At 25.2% G+C, this 15,881-nt stretch overlaps 2 protein-coding genes and 1 long non-coding RNA gene across 6 annotated transcripts; 1 reads left to right on the forward strand and 2 right to left on the reverse strand.

Annotated features, from left to right (window-relative positions):
- The first annotated feature begins 23 nt into the window (after positions 1-23).
- LOC124954031 (28S ribosomal protein S2, mitochondrial) lies at positions 24-1,483 on the forward strand. 2 transcript variants are annotated; one of them, XM_047506254.1, is made up of 3 exons: positions 24-461; positions 566-661; positions 772-1,483. In XM_047506254.1, exons 2-3 carry the CDS (start codon positions 622-624, stop codon positions 1,428-1,430), a joined length of 699 nt encoding a protein of 232 aa, XP_047362210.1. In that variant the 5' UTR covers positions 24-461; positions 566-621; the 3' UTR covers positions 1,431-1,483. The 2 variants fall into 2 exon arrangements, with proteins under 2 accessions (XP_047362210.1, XP_047362209.1); XM_047506253.1 differs by having other exon boundaries at positions 25-448.
- On the reverse strand, positions 779-8,073 carry LOC124954030 (dehydrogenase/reductase SDR family member 7). 3 transcript variants are annotated; one of them, XR_007102419.1, is made up of 10 exons: positions 7,330-8,073; positions 4,638-4,818; positions 3,098-3,247; positions 2,838-2,990; positions 2,607-2,713; positions 2,223-2,462; positions 2,021-2,143; positions 1,775-1,941; positions 1,252-1,416; positions 779-1,116 (listed from the first exon to the last, which is right to left on the reverse strand). XR_007102419.1 is itself a non-coding variant. In XM_047506250.1 (9 exons), the coding sequence occupies exons 1-9, from the start codon at positions 7,831-7,833 to the stop codon at positions 1,588-1,590; spliced, it is 1,695 nt and encodes a 564-aa protein (XP_047362206.1). In that variant the 5' UTR covers positions 7,834-8,069; the 3' UTR covers positions 1,470-1,587. The 3 variants fall into 3 exon arrangements, 2 of the variants coding, with proteins under 2 accessions (XP_047362206.1, XP_047362208.1); XM_047506250.1 differs by lacking the exons at positions 779-1,116; positions 1,252-1,416 and adding an exon at positions 1,470-1,657 and having other exon boundaries at positions 7,330-8,069; XM_047506252.1 differs by lacking the exons at positions 779-1,116; positions 1,252-1,416; positions 7,330-8,073 and adding an exon at positions 1,470-1,657 and having other exon boundaries at positions 3,098-3,255; positions 4,638-4,771.
- Positions 8,074-8,702: 629 nt separating this feature from the next.
- LOC124954032 lies at positions 8,703-10,055 on the reverse strand. The gene is made up of 3 exons (XR_007102420.1): positions 9,767-10,055; positions 8,969-9,062; positions 8,703-8,874 (listed from the first exon to the last, which is right to left on the reverse strand). It is a non-coding gene; the product is annotated as an uncharacterized LOC124954032 (long non-coding RNA).
- Between the last annotated feature and the right edge of the window lie 5,826 nt (positions 10,056-15,881).

The raw sequence follows: 15,881 nt of genomic DNA on the forward strand, positions 1-15,881 counted from the left end.
CTTAATATTCTATTCTATACGCACGGTGGCGACAATATTTTATGCTTTCTCTTGTAGTTCATAGCTGTCGCTAAAGTCACATAGATGATGAATAGAAAAGAAAGAAACGAAAAAAATTGAATAAAGAAAGGAAAAACTGTTCTTTTATCACTTTCTCTTTAGATTTTTGTAAATAATCTTTTGAATAAAAAATTATTTTGAAAGTGATTTATGTATAATAATATCTCGAGTAAATTGATTGTCAGCGATGGTAGCGCACCTATGAATGATAAAATGTAGTAAAAATTTTCTCTACATGCGTTTAACGCTCTTGACATGAAGTGAATTTGAATGATTAAAAGTGAACGTTGGCGAAAGTTATAGGTTAAGGACAATAAATATTTCAATAAAAATTTAACAATTTTATAAACAATGGCTAGAATTGCAATACAAAATTATTTGCGAAAATGTAAATGTATTTGGTATATATATTTTTATATACATATATGTATATTTAATTTTATAAAATGATAATAATAAAAATCATTGAAATAATATTTTCCTTTTGTAAATTGTTAATATATAGTTCTTCGAGAACGAAATTCTGTAAGAGCATTTGGATCGAATGTTTATCAAAAAGCAATGTCAACACAGGTTTCGGTTGAACAAAAAGAAATAAATGGTATGTTTTATATATATATATATATATGTTTTTTATAGTTGTTTGTTTATTTCTTAACTATTGTATGTATTATTTATTATTTGTACATTAAAATAAATTTTATCTTTCAGATAATGGAAACCATTCTATTAATCCTATGGAACACCCAGACTTTTTTCAAGTACATAACCTTTTTACAATTAAAGATTTATTTAATGGAATGGTACATTATGGTCACAAGGAAGGTACATTGCATGAAAATATGCGTCCATTCATATTTGGTTCAAGATTAGGACACTTGATAATAGATTTGAACCAAACGGCTGAATTTTTACGACAAGCATTGAATTTTACTGCTCATATCGCACTTCATGGTGGATTAATTTTATTTATTTCCAAGAATCCTTCAAGCACTTGTATAATTGAAAAAACTGCCTTGAATTGCCAAGAATATGCATTAACTAGAAGCTGGAAGTCTGGAATATTTACAGATTCTGTTAAAATATTTCGCTTGGAAACAAGATTACCTGATCTGTGTATATTTATTCACACACTTGACAATGTTGTTACTTCACATCCTGCGATTATCGAAGCAGCAAAAATGTGCATACCTACTGTTGGCATTGTTGATACAAATTGTAATCCTAATCTTATAACATATCCTGTTCCTGGCAATGATGATACGCCATGTGCCATTGAACTTTATTGTAATCTTTTCTGCGAGGCAATATTGCGCGGAAAAAATGCTAGGAAGCTTATGTTAAAAAAATTAGAATCTGTTAAAAAGTGATTTTAAAATCTGTTATGTATAAACATGTAAAATATAATGTCTCTTTTAATATATATTTTATTTATTACATAATATCATATTCTATATAATATAATCCTTTTATTATTTTTATGAATATAATATAATATATTGCATAATTAAAAAATATAAAGAATCGTTACAATTTATTCGCATTTTTGGCATCTCGTAGCTTCTTTAAATATTGTTTACCCATGAACTTTATAAACCTTAAATTTAAACCAACATTTTATTTATAAAATTAAATTAAATTCTTCAAATTTTTCACAAAACTATTTATCTAATAAAATAATTTAAATTAAGATTTTACTATTTCTATTACATACCATTCACCCATATTTGGAAAATATTTTATTAAATATGCCACGAATAATATAGATGGTTGTGAAATCCATGCCTCAGAAACTTCGTTTGCAATCGCAATTGCTGATAAATTAGCGCAACGTTCTACGCTAACCTTATTACCGGCTTTATCTGTTTCTATTCCAAATTTCTGAAAAATGATAAAATGACATTATTTTTGTTATTATTATTATTATTATTATTTTTATATAGAGAAATAACCAGATTACCTCTCCTGATTTTTCTGTGAAAGCTTCTGCTAGAAAGTTTGTTTGAATTGGTCCAGGACATATTACAGTGACAGAAGGAAAATTTTTACCATATTTTTCTACACGATAGGAATCAAAATAACCCTAAAAAAGAAAAAGATTGGGATATACAAATAAATAATTTAAGTATAAAATAAATCTCTTATTTTCGAAAAATACTAACATGCAATGCGTATTTGCTACCAGTATAACTTGCTGAGTAAGGAGCTGGAAAAATTCCACCTAAACTAGATATAACTATAATCTGACCGAGATTATTTTGTAAGAAATATTTCATTACTATACGAGATAATGATAAGTATGAAAACACATTCAATTCAAATATTTCTCTATCCACACTTAACTCAATATTTTCCCAATGTGCTCTTTGACTTCGTCCTGCATTATTAACCAATATGTCAAGCTAAAAATAAGATCATTGCAATTATAAATTACCAATCGCTTTTAAAAATTCTATATATTTATATATCATCTTAAATAATATTATAAGTATTATAATAAATAATATTATTATATAGAAATAAGATATAATAAAGGTCTTTTATACCTTGCCAAATTTTTTAATAATTGTATCAAATGCTTCCTGATGTAAGTTCATATTACAAACATCTAATGGAAGTACTAGCACATCATCGTCTTTCAAGTCAGCATTTTCTATAAGAAAAGTTCTATAGAATTTTTTTTTTCTTTTTTTTTTTCAATGTTTCATATATGCTTACTATACAAACATTTTTCTAATATTTCCATAATATTTCAGAGAGAATAAAAAAATGTTTACCTTTTAAACAAGCTTGCTTAACATTTTGTAATAGTGACTCTCTTCTAGCAGATAATATTAATTTACATCCAGCTTTTGCTAATGTGTATGCTAAGTGTTCTCCAATTCCACTGGAAGCACCAGTTATCCAGACAACTTTACCTTTCAATGTATCTACAAAATCAAAAATAATATGATGATATGATTTTTATCAATATTCAACGACATATAATCTCTATATTATATAAATTATTTATGTTTATTTGTTTATTGATACTTACCAATAGATTTTCCAAATTTGGTTAATAAAGCAAGTTCTATATTACAATCCATACACCAAGGATAAATGAAAATGGCAAGAATATAACAAATATAAATCAGTCCAATAAATGTTAAAAAATCCATATTTCTTCGGATAAGTACAATCAATTCTAGAAAACTTTATATATAATAATTACTGATTTATTCACTAAGAATATAAGCGAACATTAATATGTGCCAGCATTGATAAAAATAACATTTGAGTGATATAATCAAACTATTATCATAAAGTGAATTTCTTATCACTTCTCTTGTTACTCTATATATGTATATATATAGATATAATATATATATATATATATATATATATATATATATATATTATTATATACATATATATATATGTTATTAGAGAAACTTATATTGAGTATATATTAGAATAAAAGTACATATGATTATTTAAATGGTTTCATTATCTACCTCATAAACAATGATTATAATTTAACTATGACTTCATGAATATATATTTTTTTAAATGCGTATAAAATTTTTCCGGTTTTACATAATAATGAAGAAGAATAATGCATACCTTATTTATTTCCCTATGATCACACAACTCTTACAATTATTAATTATTATATAAAAGAAAAAATAATTATTGTTATATCATATTACAATTAATGATATTTTATGAATATAACAATTTATATAAAAATAATTAACAAATTAGACTTAACAAATTACTCAACTATTATTTGTAAAAGTTATTTTATGATGAAATATTCGATCGTTCGTCGTATTTAATAAAATTATCTCCATAGGATATTTACGAACGTTCGAAAAGAAAAGAAAAAATTTCCTTAAGGCTACCACTCAATGTATTTACAAATGTTATTTACCAATCTTCTAATTGCAATTTTCACTAAATTTTTAAATATCAAATAATCATTCGAAATATAATAAGATAAGGACATGTTCTAACTTATATTTATGATATAAATAGTGTCTAAAAAAAAAAAAAAAAAAAAAGAAAACAATTTTTACGAGTGATTTTCATGCGAAAAAAGTCTCTTTCCAATCATACAAACGTTCGATTTTTTAACTTCGAATAATTCATTGATCACTTAAAACGATAAAATATTGCAATACAAATAATTTATATAATATTTTTGCTCATTTTCATTTTAATTATTAAAACTCTTTTTGAATTTCTATCATAACGAATCAACGTCATTCCAAAATTATCAAAATAAATGGAAGTGCGCAAAAGTCGTTTTGTGTCTGAAAAAATTTTGCAAGAAATTGTCTGGAAAATTTTGTTTCGTAACATTTAAATAAATATATTTTTCCGTTAACTTGAGTATTTTTTGTTTTTGTTTTTTTTTTCTTCAAAATATATAATAACTCTCGAAAGATCCTGTAAATATTTTTTGTATAATAATTCATTGAAAATTTATTTAATATTTAATATTGCACGAAGTAGTTAAAAATGAATTGCTATTTAATATTATATAAATTAAAAAATAACAAATATTGTATATCACAGTAAAAAAAACTCACTTGTAAAAACCTGATTTGTAGAAACCTGACTTGTAAGAAGTTGTTTTATAAAAACTTGTCTTGTAAAAGGCTGATTTATAAAGAGTTGACTTGTAAGAAACATGACTTGATAATAAATATTGCAATGCGTGGTAATTTTTGCTTGAAATTCATTTCGTATGTGTAGTATGACATCATATCGCTAGTTTAAAAAAAAAAAAAATATATATATATATATATATGTATATATGTATTATGAATTGTCATTATTTTGTTGACATTCCATTTAATGATATATTTCTACGAATAATTTATGCAAAATTATACTATAAATTGCGTTCTGCATTGTTTCCTTTCTTTTCCTCTTTTCTCTTTTATCTTTGCATTCAGAAAATTAAGAATTTTTTTATTTCATATTATTTTCTCTATTTCATTATTTTATTATATAGGAAACCGAGCTCTGATTTTAATATAATCGTAAACTTTCGTGGATTGATTAAAAAAATCCAAATGTATTCTTGTCTCTCATTAGATTCATTCTATTAAAATCATTCGTCTAATTATACTATTTAGTTAGTTAAATATAATCTTTATTCGCTCATGATTCATCTATCCCTAGAATGTAGCCAAAGTCATTTTGGACATCTTTTACCAGGTGTGTAAACCCAACAGAGCCAAAACTTCCCATACAGCAAGTTGCTTAGAATAGGCGGTACTTTTAACTTTATATTCTCCCAATTTCTAATATTTTATGTTTCTAGACAGAATTATAAAACCACGATATACAACTTGAACAGAAAGAATCTTAGAAGAAGTCATCATTGATTTATGGATACATTTAAATCGGTCAAAGGGTCTTAATTGTGATTAAAAATAAAAACTTGTTAAAAATTTATTCGTTTGAATTTAATTTAAGAAAGCGACATTACTTTTCGGTCCCCCTAATATATCACATATATTATAAAAAATAATAAACTATTACAACTAGTTATAATATATAATATTTAAATGTAAATATATTATATTTTATATAAAATATAAAATATAATAATATAAAATATATTATATTTAAATCTAAGAAGAAGATATAACTATATTTACAAATTGATATTTACAATAGCAATTAGTACAACATATATTGTAAATTTGTTTTGAGTAATTTTCCAAGAAATAAGAATTATTTTTTATCAAATGTTTACTTCTACTAAGATACATAACTATCATTGAATAATATTAAAAATGATCAAATCTTTTGTTTATTCAATTTTATTTATATAAAATATAATATAATAAAATTGAATAAAATATCTATTCGATTTTATTTATACTTTAAGCTCATATATGAAGATCATGATCAATATAAGATTAATATTAATTCAAAGAAAATTGTGATACTTTGTTCGGACTGATAAATCTACTATTTTCATGTTCTCGCTAGATTCCTTTTCAACATGTAATAACCAATGATTTGATAGAAAACGAAGAAGATTATTAGAACGAACAGATTGAACCAATATTGTTCATCTGTTAACGCCATTTCTTTTATTATTATTTTCGGTATACGAAATGGACAATACATATCATTAGGACAATCAAGTTTCTCACGATTGTATCCGTAGATCGATTGAATCAAACCTTCAAAGGCGTACTTCATATAACTGAAGTAAGTAAAATAATAGAAGTATTTTGGTATGTGATTTAACATAATGAAACAACCCTCGAACAATACAAATATTGCTAAAATGATTGAACTTATGAAGATACCATTCACGCGAGTGAGCAATGAACCGATAATCAATCCGAAGCTATTACCGATGATTGTTGTCAGAGCAGTGATCCCAAAGAACATGAAAAATCTAAATGATTTGAGAGGTTGACTGAGAAAATACGAAATCGAACAGTAAGAGAGAGTGAAAAATATTTGGATAGGTATATCGACTATTAGCAAAGCTAAATAATAAGTTCTCAATTTATACCAATTGTTAAATTCCTCCTTCCTTAGCATCTCCAGTTCTAGAGGAATTTTCAATACAGCGGGCATTACGCTGATATAGGAGAGATAAATAACATTGCCAGCAAGAAATTTTATATTCTTTAAAATTAGATTACCATCGTTACCAAAGTTTAAATAGAATATACCCATAAGTATACTTAAGGAAAAATGTATGAGCATTTTAAAATAAAATAATGTCCAATCTCTGTGAAATAGCATGATGCTGCGATTTAATAAAATAAATAATCTCTTTAATTCGGACGGTGTGTTTATTAGGATGATTATTTTCTCTTTTTTGTTCTCTTCGATTATCGACAATTTATTCATGGAGTTTTCTCGCGAGATCTTTCTTTTATCCTCGACCATTGCTACGAGTTGATCGTTGAAGTTTCCATATTCATTGTTAACGACTTCTATTATAAAATCCGCGGGATTATGATATTTTGGACAACGTAAACCTAAATTGGCAAAATAGTCGACTGTGTTTTTAGACGTTCCATCGTACATGCAACGTCCATCGGCTATCAAATAAATATGATCGAACATCTCGTAAATGGTAGCGCTAGGTTGATGAATTGTACATATTATCGTCTTATTATCTCTCGCTAGAGTTTTAAGCATTTTAATGCATTGAACGGATGAATAAGAATCGAGACCTGTCGTAGGCTCGTCTAAAAACATAATCGGAGGATTATCGATCAATTCCAATGCGATACTAACTCTTTTCTTTTGTCCGCCGCTCAGTATATCCGTACGTTTGTTCTTATCTCCCAACAAATCCAATGTATTTAAAATATTGTCGATCAAAATCTGTTTCATCTTTTGATTCAGATTGTTACCTATCTTCAAATTCAATGATATCATCATTAATTCATTCACTGTAAATAGATTAGGAAGATAATCTTCTTGTAATATATAACAGGAATACTTTCTATGTTTCGTCCAGGATTCTTTATTTCCTTTTTTGTCGAGATAATTTATCTTGCCTTCTAATTTTTTCTCCTGTTTAAATCCCGTCAAAATGTTCAATAACGTAGACTTCCCAGCTCCCGATGGACCTATTATAGCTGACATCTCGCCGGATTTGAAATATCCGTTGATCCCTTTAAGGATTTGTTTCTTTTGACCAAAAAATCCATTTGGAATTTCGTACACCACATCAGAAAACTCGATGTCTATCGATTTATACATCGTCAGATCCAACCGCACTGATCTATTATACATTTTTGAATATTTGCTTTTCTTCTCTCTTTCTCTCTCTCTCTCTCTCTCTCTCTCTCTCTCTCTCTCTCTCCCCTTTTTCTTCGTTTTCTCACTATCTAATAGAGTTATATACACGTTAATTAAAAAAAAATATATTTTCTTCCAAAGTGATTAGATATTATTAATGATTAGATACAGTGTTTTTCTTCTCAATAAAGTATCGGGATATCGAATGTTAATAGTTTATATTTCAGAATTCCATAGAATTCTATACCCGTTGCCTTATAAAGAAATCTTCAACTAGTTTTGAGAAAATTGACATCAAAAGTGCCCTAAAAATGTAATAAAAGTTTCGAATGAATAATTCGTTTCATTTAAATCGTTTTTTCATTTTAATAAATTAATTCAAGATAACATTTGAAAAAAAAAGAACAAGTAAATGTGATGTGGTAAAAATAAAAATGAAGAAAAAAAAACGAGGAAAAAATATTGTATGTAAAATATCATTTTTCTTTTTTATTTTTCGTTTTATCAAATTATGAAATTTACGATAAGGATAAATGCTTTTTTTATATAACAATTTTTTGCTTTAGACCAGAACGAAATTGTTGTTACGAAATTTACTAGTACTTATAATAGAGTACTAAGAGCAATAGTAATGGTAGTTAAATTATAGTAATACACTGGTAATTAAATTATCAATAAGTAATAATTGATAATTAAATTAATTAAAATTGAAATTGAGCACAGTTCTGGCTCGATATTATGCAATTGATTGATGTGCCATCTATATAGAATTCGATGAACTTTCATGGCTAACTGACCTACTGTCGATAAGTGATCGACCGATAAATATTATCGTTTAAAATAATTATTTTTTAAATACTTGCCTAAACTAAAAGAAGTATTCACCGTTGATACAAGTTTTATAATTATTAATTTATTTTACGTAATTCAAATGTATTACGTAGAACAATTATATCAAAGAAATTTCTGTATGTAACCAGGACTTTTAAGATAATAATATCAAAAATTAAATAGATCTGCTCGACCAACGTAGTTCTATATAAAGAAAATTTTTAAAATTGAAAAATTAAAAAATTAATAATTTAAAAAGAAACATTTGAACATAATAAAATATTATTTCTAATCTTACCTTTTAATTATTTATAGTATTACAAAGATCCAAAATGAATTTCACAAAAGATCCAAATGTGACGGTGACACCGTAATAAAGCAACGTATAATTTCTGTATATGTAAAAGTAAATAATTAAAGTTAAAAGTTCATACCAAATGATAAAATCAATAATGATAATCTAAATAATCACGTTATAGAAGAGTGATAAATTTACGATGTCTATTAATGTCTATATTCATATTATCTTACATTAAAATTTGGCAAGTTCTCATGAAACTATTACTATTTTGCAATTTTATCAGCATAAAATTTTATATTATTTAATTTTCAAACATTTTGTTTTTTTTTTAATAATTTTAACATCATACAATTAAATATGTTATATATGTGGATCAAATATATTAATAAGTGAATTTTGAAATTAAATTATATTATATTCAAATAATAACTTTATTTATAGTATTTATTTTATTAATGAAATATCCAATGTTTGTAGAAACGAAAGTTTGAAATTGTTTGATGATTAAAAAAAAAAAAAAAAATAGCGATATTTTTCTAACTAATAATAATTAATAAAAAATAAAAAATAAAAATATACCAATCATTCAATAGACACATTACAATATCTTTGTCACAACAAAATGATAGAAATTCTCCATCGTGATAAATAATAAAATAAAAAAATCCATAATGACTTTTAATTAAATATTATTCAGAATCATTGAAAAACACTTTCTCTCATTTAATAGTAATAATTTCAATGTAACATATTTAATATCAATGTTAATTCTAAATAATATTTACTAATACGTACTATATATACGTTCTACGATACATATTTGCTATCGAACTATCAAAATATTCACGATAAAATTTATATTACCACCTTTTGACACCATCGACGTAATTTTATCATACGCATTCGCTTTAACTTATTCTAAATGAATCATAGCTCGTGAAACTTCGTCTTTTATAGAGACGCTAAAATTTGCATAACGGCATACATATTTTTACAATGAGCGAGTTCTATTTAATGAAACAACACAGATTGCCTGTTGTTGGAGCACAAATCTTATTTAATAATTACCAAGGAATATAAAGTATGATTAAATAATCATCTATTACGTCGGAATCTAATTTTCAACAAAATGTTACTTCTATAAAAATATATTTTGATCTACAAAGAATAGGGAATTAAGTGTTATGTGAAAAATCAAATGATCTATATACGTATATATCATGCGACTTAAATAACACGAATAAATAATGAAAGTTTATTAAAATAGACAAAAAAAAATATCTCGTATCTTATCATATCACATTAATCTATTACAATATATTTATAAAATATCATAAAAAATATGTAATGATAATCATAAATATAAAAACAACTAGGAATACGTAACGTAGATTGTTTCTAAAAAAATTTATTAATAAACCTTTAATAAATCAAACGGTAAATATTCTATTGTATCAGACATTTATTTATATTTTATTAAATACATACTTATATCGCTGCGATGATTCGTGAAAGTTTCATATTCATAGATTAAATATATTTATAAAATATTATATTTAACGATAAAATACGTAGTTCATGAAATATTTATGAAGTATGTTTATCTATACATGAAAAAATATCTCTCGGCTAGCAAATAAATATCACGTAAATATCAGATGTGACTTAAGGGTTACATAAATTATTATATTGCTTTTAATTGCACAATTCCGAAGCCTCTTTATTTAATGAGAATTCAAACTAGAAAAAAAAAACACATAATCGGAGTATTATACATTTGTCGTTCAATTTAAAATCTATTAAAATCTATTTTAATCTAGCGTACATATCTAGAACAACATATCATCGATCAGAATCTGTTTTTGTTCTTCCGATCCAATTTTTTCTTTTTCTTTTTTTTTTTTTTTTTTTTTTTTTTTTAATATCCCCTGGATCATTTATATATTGAACGATTCAATTGTATTATTATTATACGTTCTGACTTTTTGTTCTGATACATAAACATCTATCATTTTTTTACTTTTTCTAATTTATTCTACAATACTATCTTTTTTCTTTCTTTCTGATAGTTTATAGTAGAATATCTCCTCCATTATGATTCTCTTGTATTTTTCTTATTCTAAAGTAGATTGATCTGTTCATACATATCATTTTTTTTATCATGTGTCGTTTAAATACACTTAGATATTAAATGTACATCATTGAATATTAATGATAAACCATGTTTTCTTTTTTATTTTACATTTATTATGACTATATAGCTTTTCAAACAAATTTCAATGTAATAGTGGAAAAATTAGTATCAAATGATTTTGAAATATTTAATAAAAGTTATAAATGAACTTTTAATTCCTCATTCTTTATTTTCTATTTTCTCTCTCTTGCTTTTTTTTTTTTTTGAAATGCGATATTTTTCTATTCTAGATTCTTACGTTTTCGACATAACATCATAGAAAAAAAACATGCTATACTTACATAGATTTTTTCTTATATAGATGAGAGAGAGAGAGAGAAAGAGAGAGAAACAAAGAATAATTAATATTATCTAGACTAAAACTGGATAGATAATAATAATAAATATATAATCATTTCAGCAAAGACTAAAGTTTCGCGCGATATCACAAAATTGATTGATGTGCCATCTATACGAAATTCGATGAACCGTTTACCGGCTTACCGATTGTCGATAAGTATACCAACCGATAAAATATATTATCGATAATATATTATTGTATTACGCGGCGATTTTTCATACATGCAAAGTTCATCGACAAGCAAATAAATATGATCGAACATTTCGTAAATGGCCACACTAGGCTGATATATCGTACATATTATTGTTCTATCTCTCGTCAATTTTCTTAATATTTTGACTGCCTGACTGATTGACAGCCTGCTGCCTGACTGACTGACTGACTGACTGACTGACTGACTGACTTTTTATCCTATTCTTTATTTCGTTGTCTATCTTAGTCTACATTTTTCTCTCTCTCTCTCTCACTCTTATTCTCAATATCTCAACCCGTTTTCTTTCTTTCATAAACAACGCATCTCACAAAAGACAAACAAACGACGCATTCACTGTTCGATTGCCGACCAATTAGTCTCATATATACACGCGCACAATTAATTAATGCTAGAAAACTTGAAACTTTTTTTATTCGACTGTCGATAATATAGGCTTATATCCTGTAATAATAATTAATAATATTCATTTTCCTATCAAGTTTTCATTCAAAACAAAAGAAAAAAAGAAGAGAAAAAAAGGAAACAATAGTGCAAACTACAAAATCCATCATTCTGAAAAGACAGTTCCAATTTCATTTCTCATTTTCATATTAACTTTAGCCACGAGAAAAGAAGAAAAAAATAAATTTGACTTGTATCATACCTTTACATACGTATCTCCCCATTACTCCGACTTTAAATATTTCATTCAGGGAAAAAAGTGCAAAATGCACTTCGTATTATTGCACTTTTTAAAAGAAGAAGAAAAAAATTCAATGTCGATACTAAACGATTTCCTTTTTTCTTTTTTTTTTTCCCCCTTTTTTTTCTTTTCTTTTTTTTCCCCCTTCATATAAATTACGAAAAAAAAAAAAAGCAGATAATATTCTACATTAAAATTGTACAAGTCACTCAATTTAATATCATTTCTTTAACATAAATACATATTTATGAAAAGTTTGATTCAAAGGTCTTGATGGCTCAGTGGTTCTAAAGCAAGCGAGTCCTTTATCCGGAAAGCGAAAGATCCGGGTTCGAGTCCCGGTTCAGAGATTTGGTAGAATAAAAAAAAAAGTCCCCTGGAAATGCCCCGGTTAAAATAATCTTCTCCACGTGTTATATTGTGAGGATTGATAATAATATATTTCATTTGTAAAAGATTTATGATTTACTAGTTTATCAGTCAAACAACACGTGTGGTGAGGAGATTTATTAACTCGGGAACATTTTCACGGGGGTCTCTGGATAGCTTAAATGGAAAATTAAAAAGCATTCGCCCGGTAGAATTTTAAAGATATATATTTAAATTATAAATTTATATCTTAAGGACTTGCTTTAAAAAAAGAGAGGAACCCTCCTTAGCCAGTTTCCCAAGACCTAATTTTTTGTTTTTTTTTTTGTTTACGAATTCTCCATAACAATTACTCCGCTAACTGTTACGTACGTATATAATTTTATAGTTTAAATATATATGGCAATAATAAAAATATTCCCCATATGTGTGTGTGTGTGTGTATATATGTATGTATGTGGAAATTTCTTCTTACCTTATGTATTTAAATGAATAAATTAAAATGATAAACGATTAGTTATCTGATTTGATTTTTTTTTATTTTTTTCGAATAAACAAAAATTTATTCCATTTCATCGTTAAAATAATTACATCGTATTATATTATTTACGAATATTTTCTAACAAATAATTTCATCGAATTCGAAGTGTGACTAAAATGTAACAAAATAAAAAAAAAAAAATAAAATAATTTGTAATCATGAGTATATCGTTTAATAGTTTAAATATATCGGCAATGTAAAAATATTCCCATAAATAAATAAATAAATATATATATATATATATGTATTTGTGTGTGTACATGTATATAGAAATTTTTTCTAATCTTTTCGAAAATACATATATCCCATTTAAATGAATAAATTAAAATGATAAACGATTAATTATCTGATTTGATTTTTTTTTGTCTTTTTTTTTTTTTTGTTTTTTTAAACAAATACAAAATTAATTCTATTCCATCATAAAAATAATCGTATTATATTAATTACGAATGTTCCGACGAATGATCTTATCGAAGTCAAAACAAAACAAAAAAGCTTATAGTCACGAGCATCAAAAGAACAAAAAAATAAAAAAAAAAAAAAAAAAAAAAGAAAAGAAAAGAAACATATTAAGAATTATTTTACTCATTAGTCAATATAATTTGAAAAACAAATTTTTTTTTCTCACCCTTTCTCTCTCTCTCTCTCTCTCTCTCTCTCTCACTCTCTCTCTCTCTCTCTCTTTCTTTAATTTATCTCTATAAATGTAAATGTCAGACGTTTATTATACACAATGAGACACATGTATAGTAATAGTAGTATACAATCTAAAGATGAACCATGTATATTACCTATATATTATATATAAACGCGAATGTATTTAAAGGACAATAATGGATAACAATTTCTTTATAACAATAATCTATTCACAACAATGATATGATAAAAGTAGTATATATATATATATATACATACATATACATATACATATACACATATATATATATATATATATATATATATCCATAGATAACAATTTTGTTCGGGGAAACAGTGTACAATTTTGGGTTACATAAATAACAACACGATGACTTTTACACAAAAAGCACGCGAACATTCCACTCGGTTATGCTCATTTTTGATTACTCTTTTTTTTTTTTTTTTCTTTGCGCAGGGGTGGGAGGCTAATATATAATTTCTTTTGTATATATATATATATATATATATATATATATATATATATACACGTATATATATAATTTTTTTTTGTTGTTCTTACACGTATCCGTGCAAATTGCGCAATCACGTACATACACATTATTATATTATTAGGCTCGGCTATAATTCGTAGAGACATTTTTTTTTTTTTTATAAATTATTTTTTAATTATAATATAACACGACTATATCTTTATTTCCAACTTTGTTTACCTTATTTTTCCTCTGTATGTGTATTTATGTATGTATATATGTATGTGTATGTGTGTGTGTGTCTCTCTCTATTTATATGTTTATGTGTGTGTAAGAATCGTTTTGTTTTTTTCTTCCTCTTTCAATACACGTTTATCTTCCTTTTCATCGACATATTGTATATATGTATATAATATAATAAATAAATATTAAATCATTCACTTTCATTCGTTAAATCAATTTCTCATTCATTAAAATCAATCACACAATAGTCACGTAATAAGTGAAAATCATCTGTGGCGAATGATTACGATGAGATCGACGAAATGTTTTTGCGAAGAACAAAAGGAAATGAAAAGAAAAAAAAGAAAAAAAAAAAAGAAAAGAAAGAAAGAGAAGAAGAGAGATATAGAAATAGCTTTGGTAGTTACACGGCTATATGTAAGAGAAGTGTGTTGTCTGTGTGTGTGTGTGTGTGTGTGTGCGTGTTTGTGCGCGTAAATAAAAATAAAAAGAAAAAGAAAAAGAAAAAGAGCTAATGTTTTTTTCGGAGATCGGATTAATATTTTTTTTTCTTTTTTTTTCGATCGATAAGATTTACGTATCGAACGACGTAACAAGCAGAAAAAAAAAATCAAAAAAAAAAAAAAAAGAAAAAAAAAAAGAACAAAAAAAAAGTATTACAAAAGTATATGCACGTATCGTTTTTATATGTACTTCGTTTCGTGGTTCGATTGAAAAATATTAAATTAATTCGAAAGATGTATCTACTTTTTTCTTTTCCATTCCTTTTTTTTCCGCAATAGAAATGTAATTTTTACATCTACAGTAAATATATATATATATATTTTTTTTTAATTCTTTTTTTTTTTATTTTTATTTTCTAATTGGTCACGACGTACCGCTTCGGATTGTTTAAATGTTAACGCGTCAATTGCCAAAATGTTTTTACTATAGTACAATTAACAAAGATGTGAATTACGTTTATTTCATTTTATTTTACTCTATTTCTCTTTTTATTTTTATTTTTTTCTTTTCTTTTCTTTTTTCTTTTATTTTATTATTTTTTTTTTTGTTTGTTTTTCTTTTGTAATTAACGACAAAGCATGACATAAGCATTATTGTTGTTATTGTTGTTATTATTATTATTATTATTATTATTATTATTATTATTATTATTATTGTTATTATTATTATATTTGTTGATCGATAAAATTCAAT

Source organism: Vespa velutina, chromosome 14 (assembly GCF_912470025.1).
Source record: "Vespa velutina chromosome 14, iVesVel2.1, whole genome shotgun sequence".
In the NCBI taxonomy this organism is placed as follows: Eukaryota; Metazoa; Arthropoda; class Insecta; order Hymenoptera; family Vespidae; genus Vespa; species Vespa velutina.

Excerpts from the sequence above, each read along its gene's own strand:
- LOC124954031 (XM_047506253.1), top strand. The coding sequence starts at position 412 with ATGGCTAGAATTGCAATACAAAATTATTTGCGAAAAT. Across the intron at positions 449-565 it reads ACAAAATTATTTGCGAAAAT|TTCTTCGAGAACGAAATTCT; the intron begins GTAAATGTATTT and ends GTTAATATATAG. Across the intron at positions 662-771 it reads TGAACAAAAAGAAATAAATG|ATAATGGAAACCATTCTATT; the intron begins GTATGTTTTATA and ends TTTATCTTTCAG.
- LOC124954030 (XM_047506250.1), bottom strand. The coding sequence starts at position 7,833 with ATGTATAATAGATCAGTGCGGTTGGATCTGACGATGTATAAATCGATA. Across the intron at positions 2,714-2,837 it reads TAAGCAAGCTTGTTTAAAAG|AAAATGCTGACTTGAAAGAC; the intron begins GTAAACATTTTT and ends CTTTTCTTATAG. Across the intron at positions 2,463-2,606 it reads TTATTAAAAAATTTGGCAAG|CTTGACATATTGGTTAATAA; the intron begins GTATAAAAGACC and ends TCTTATTTTTAG.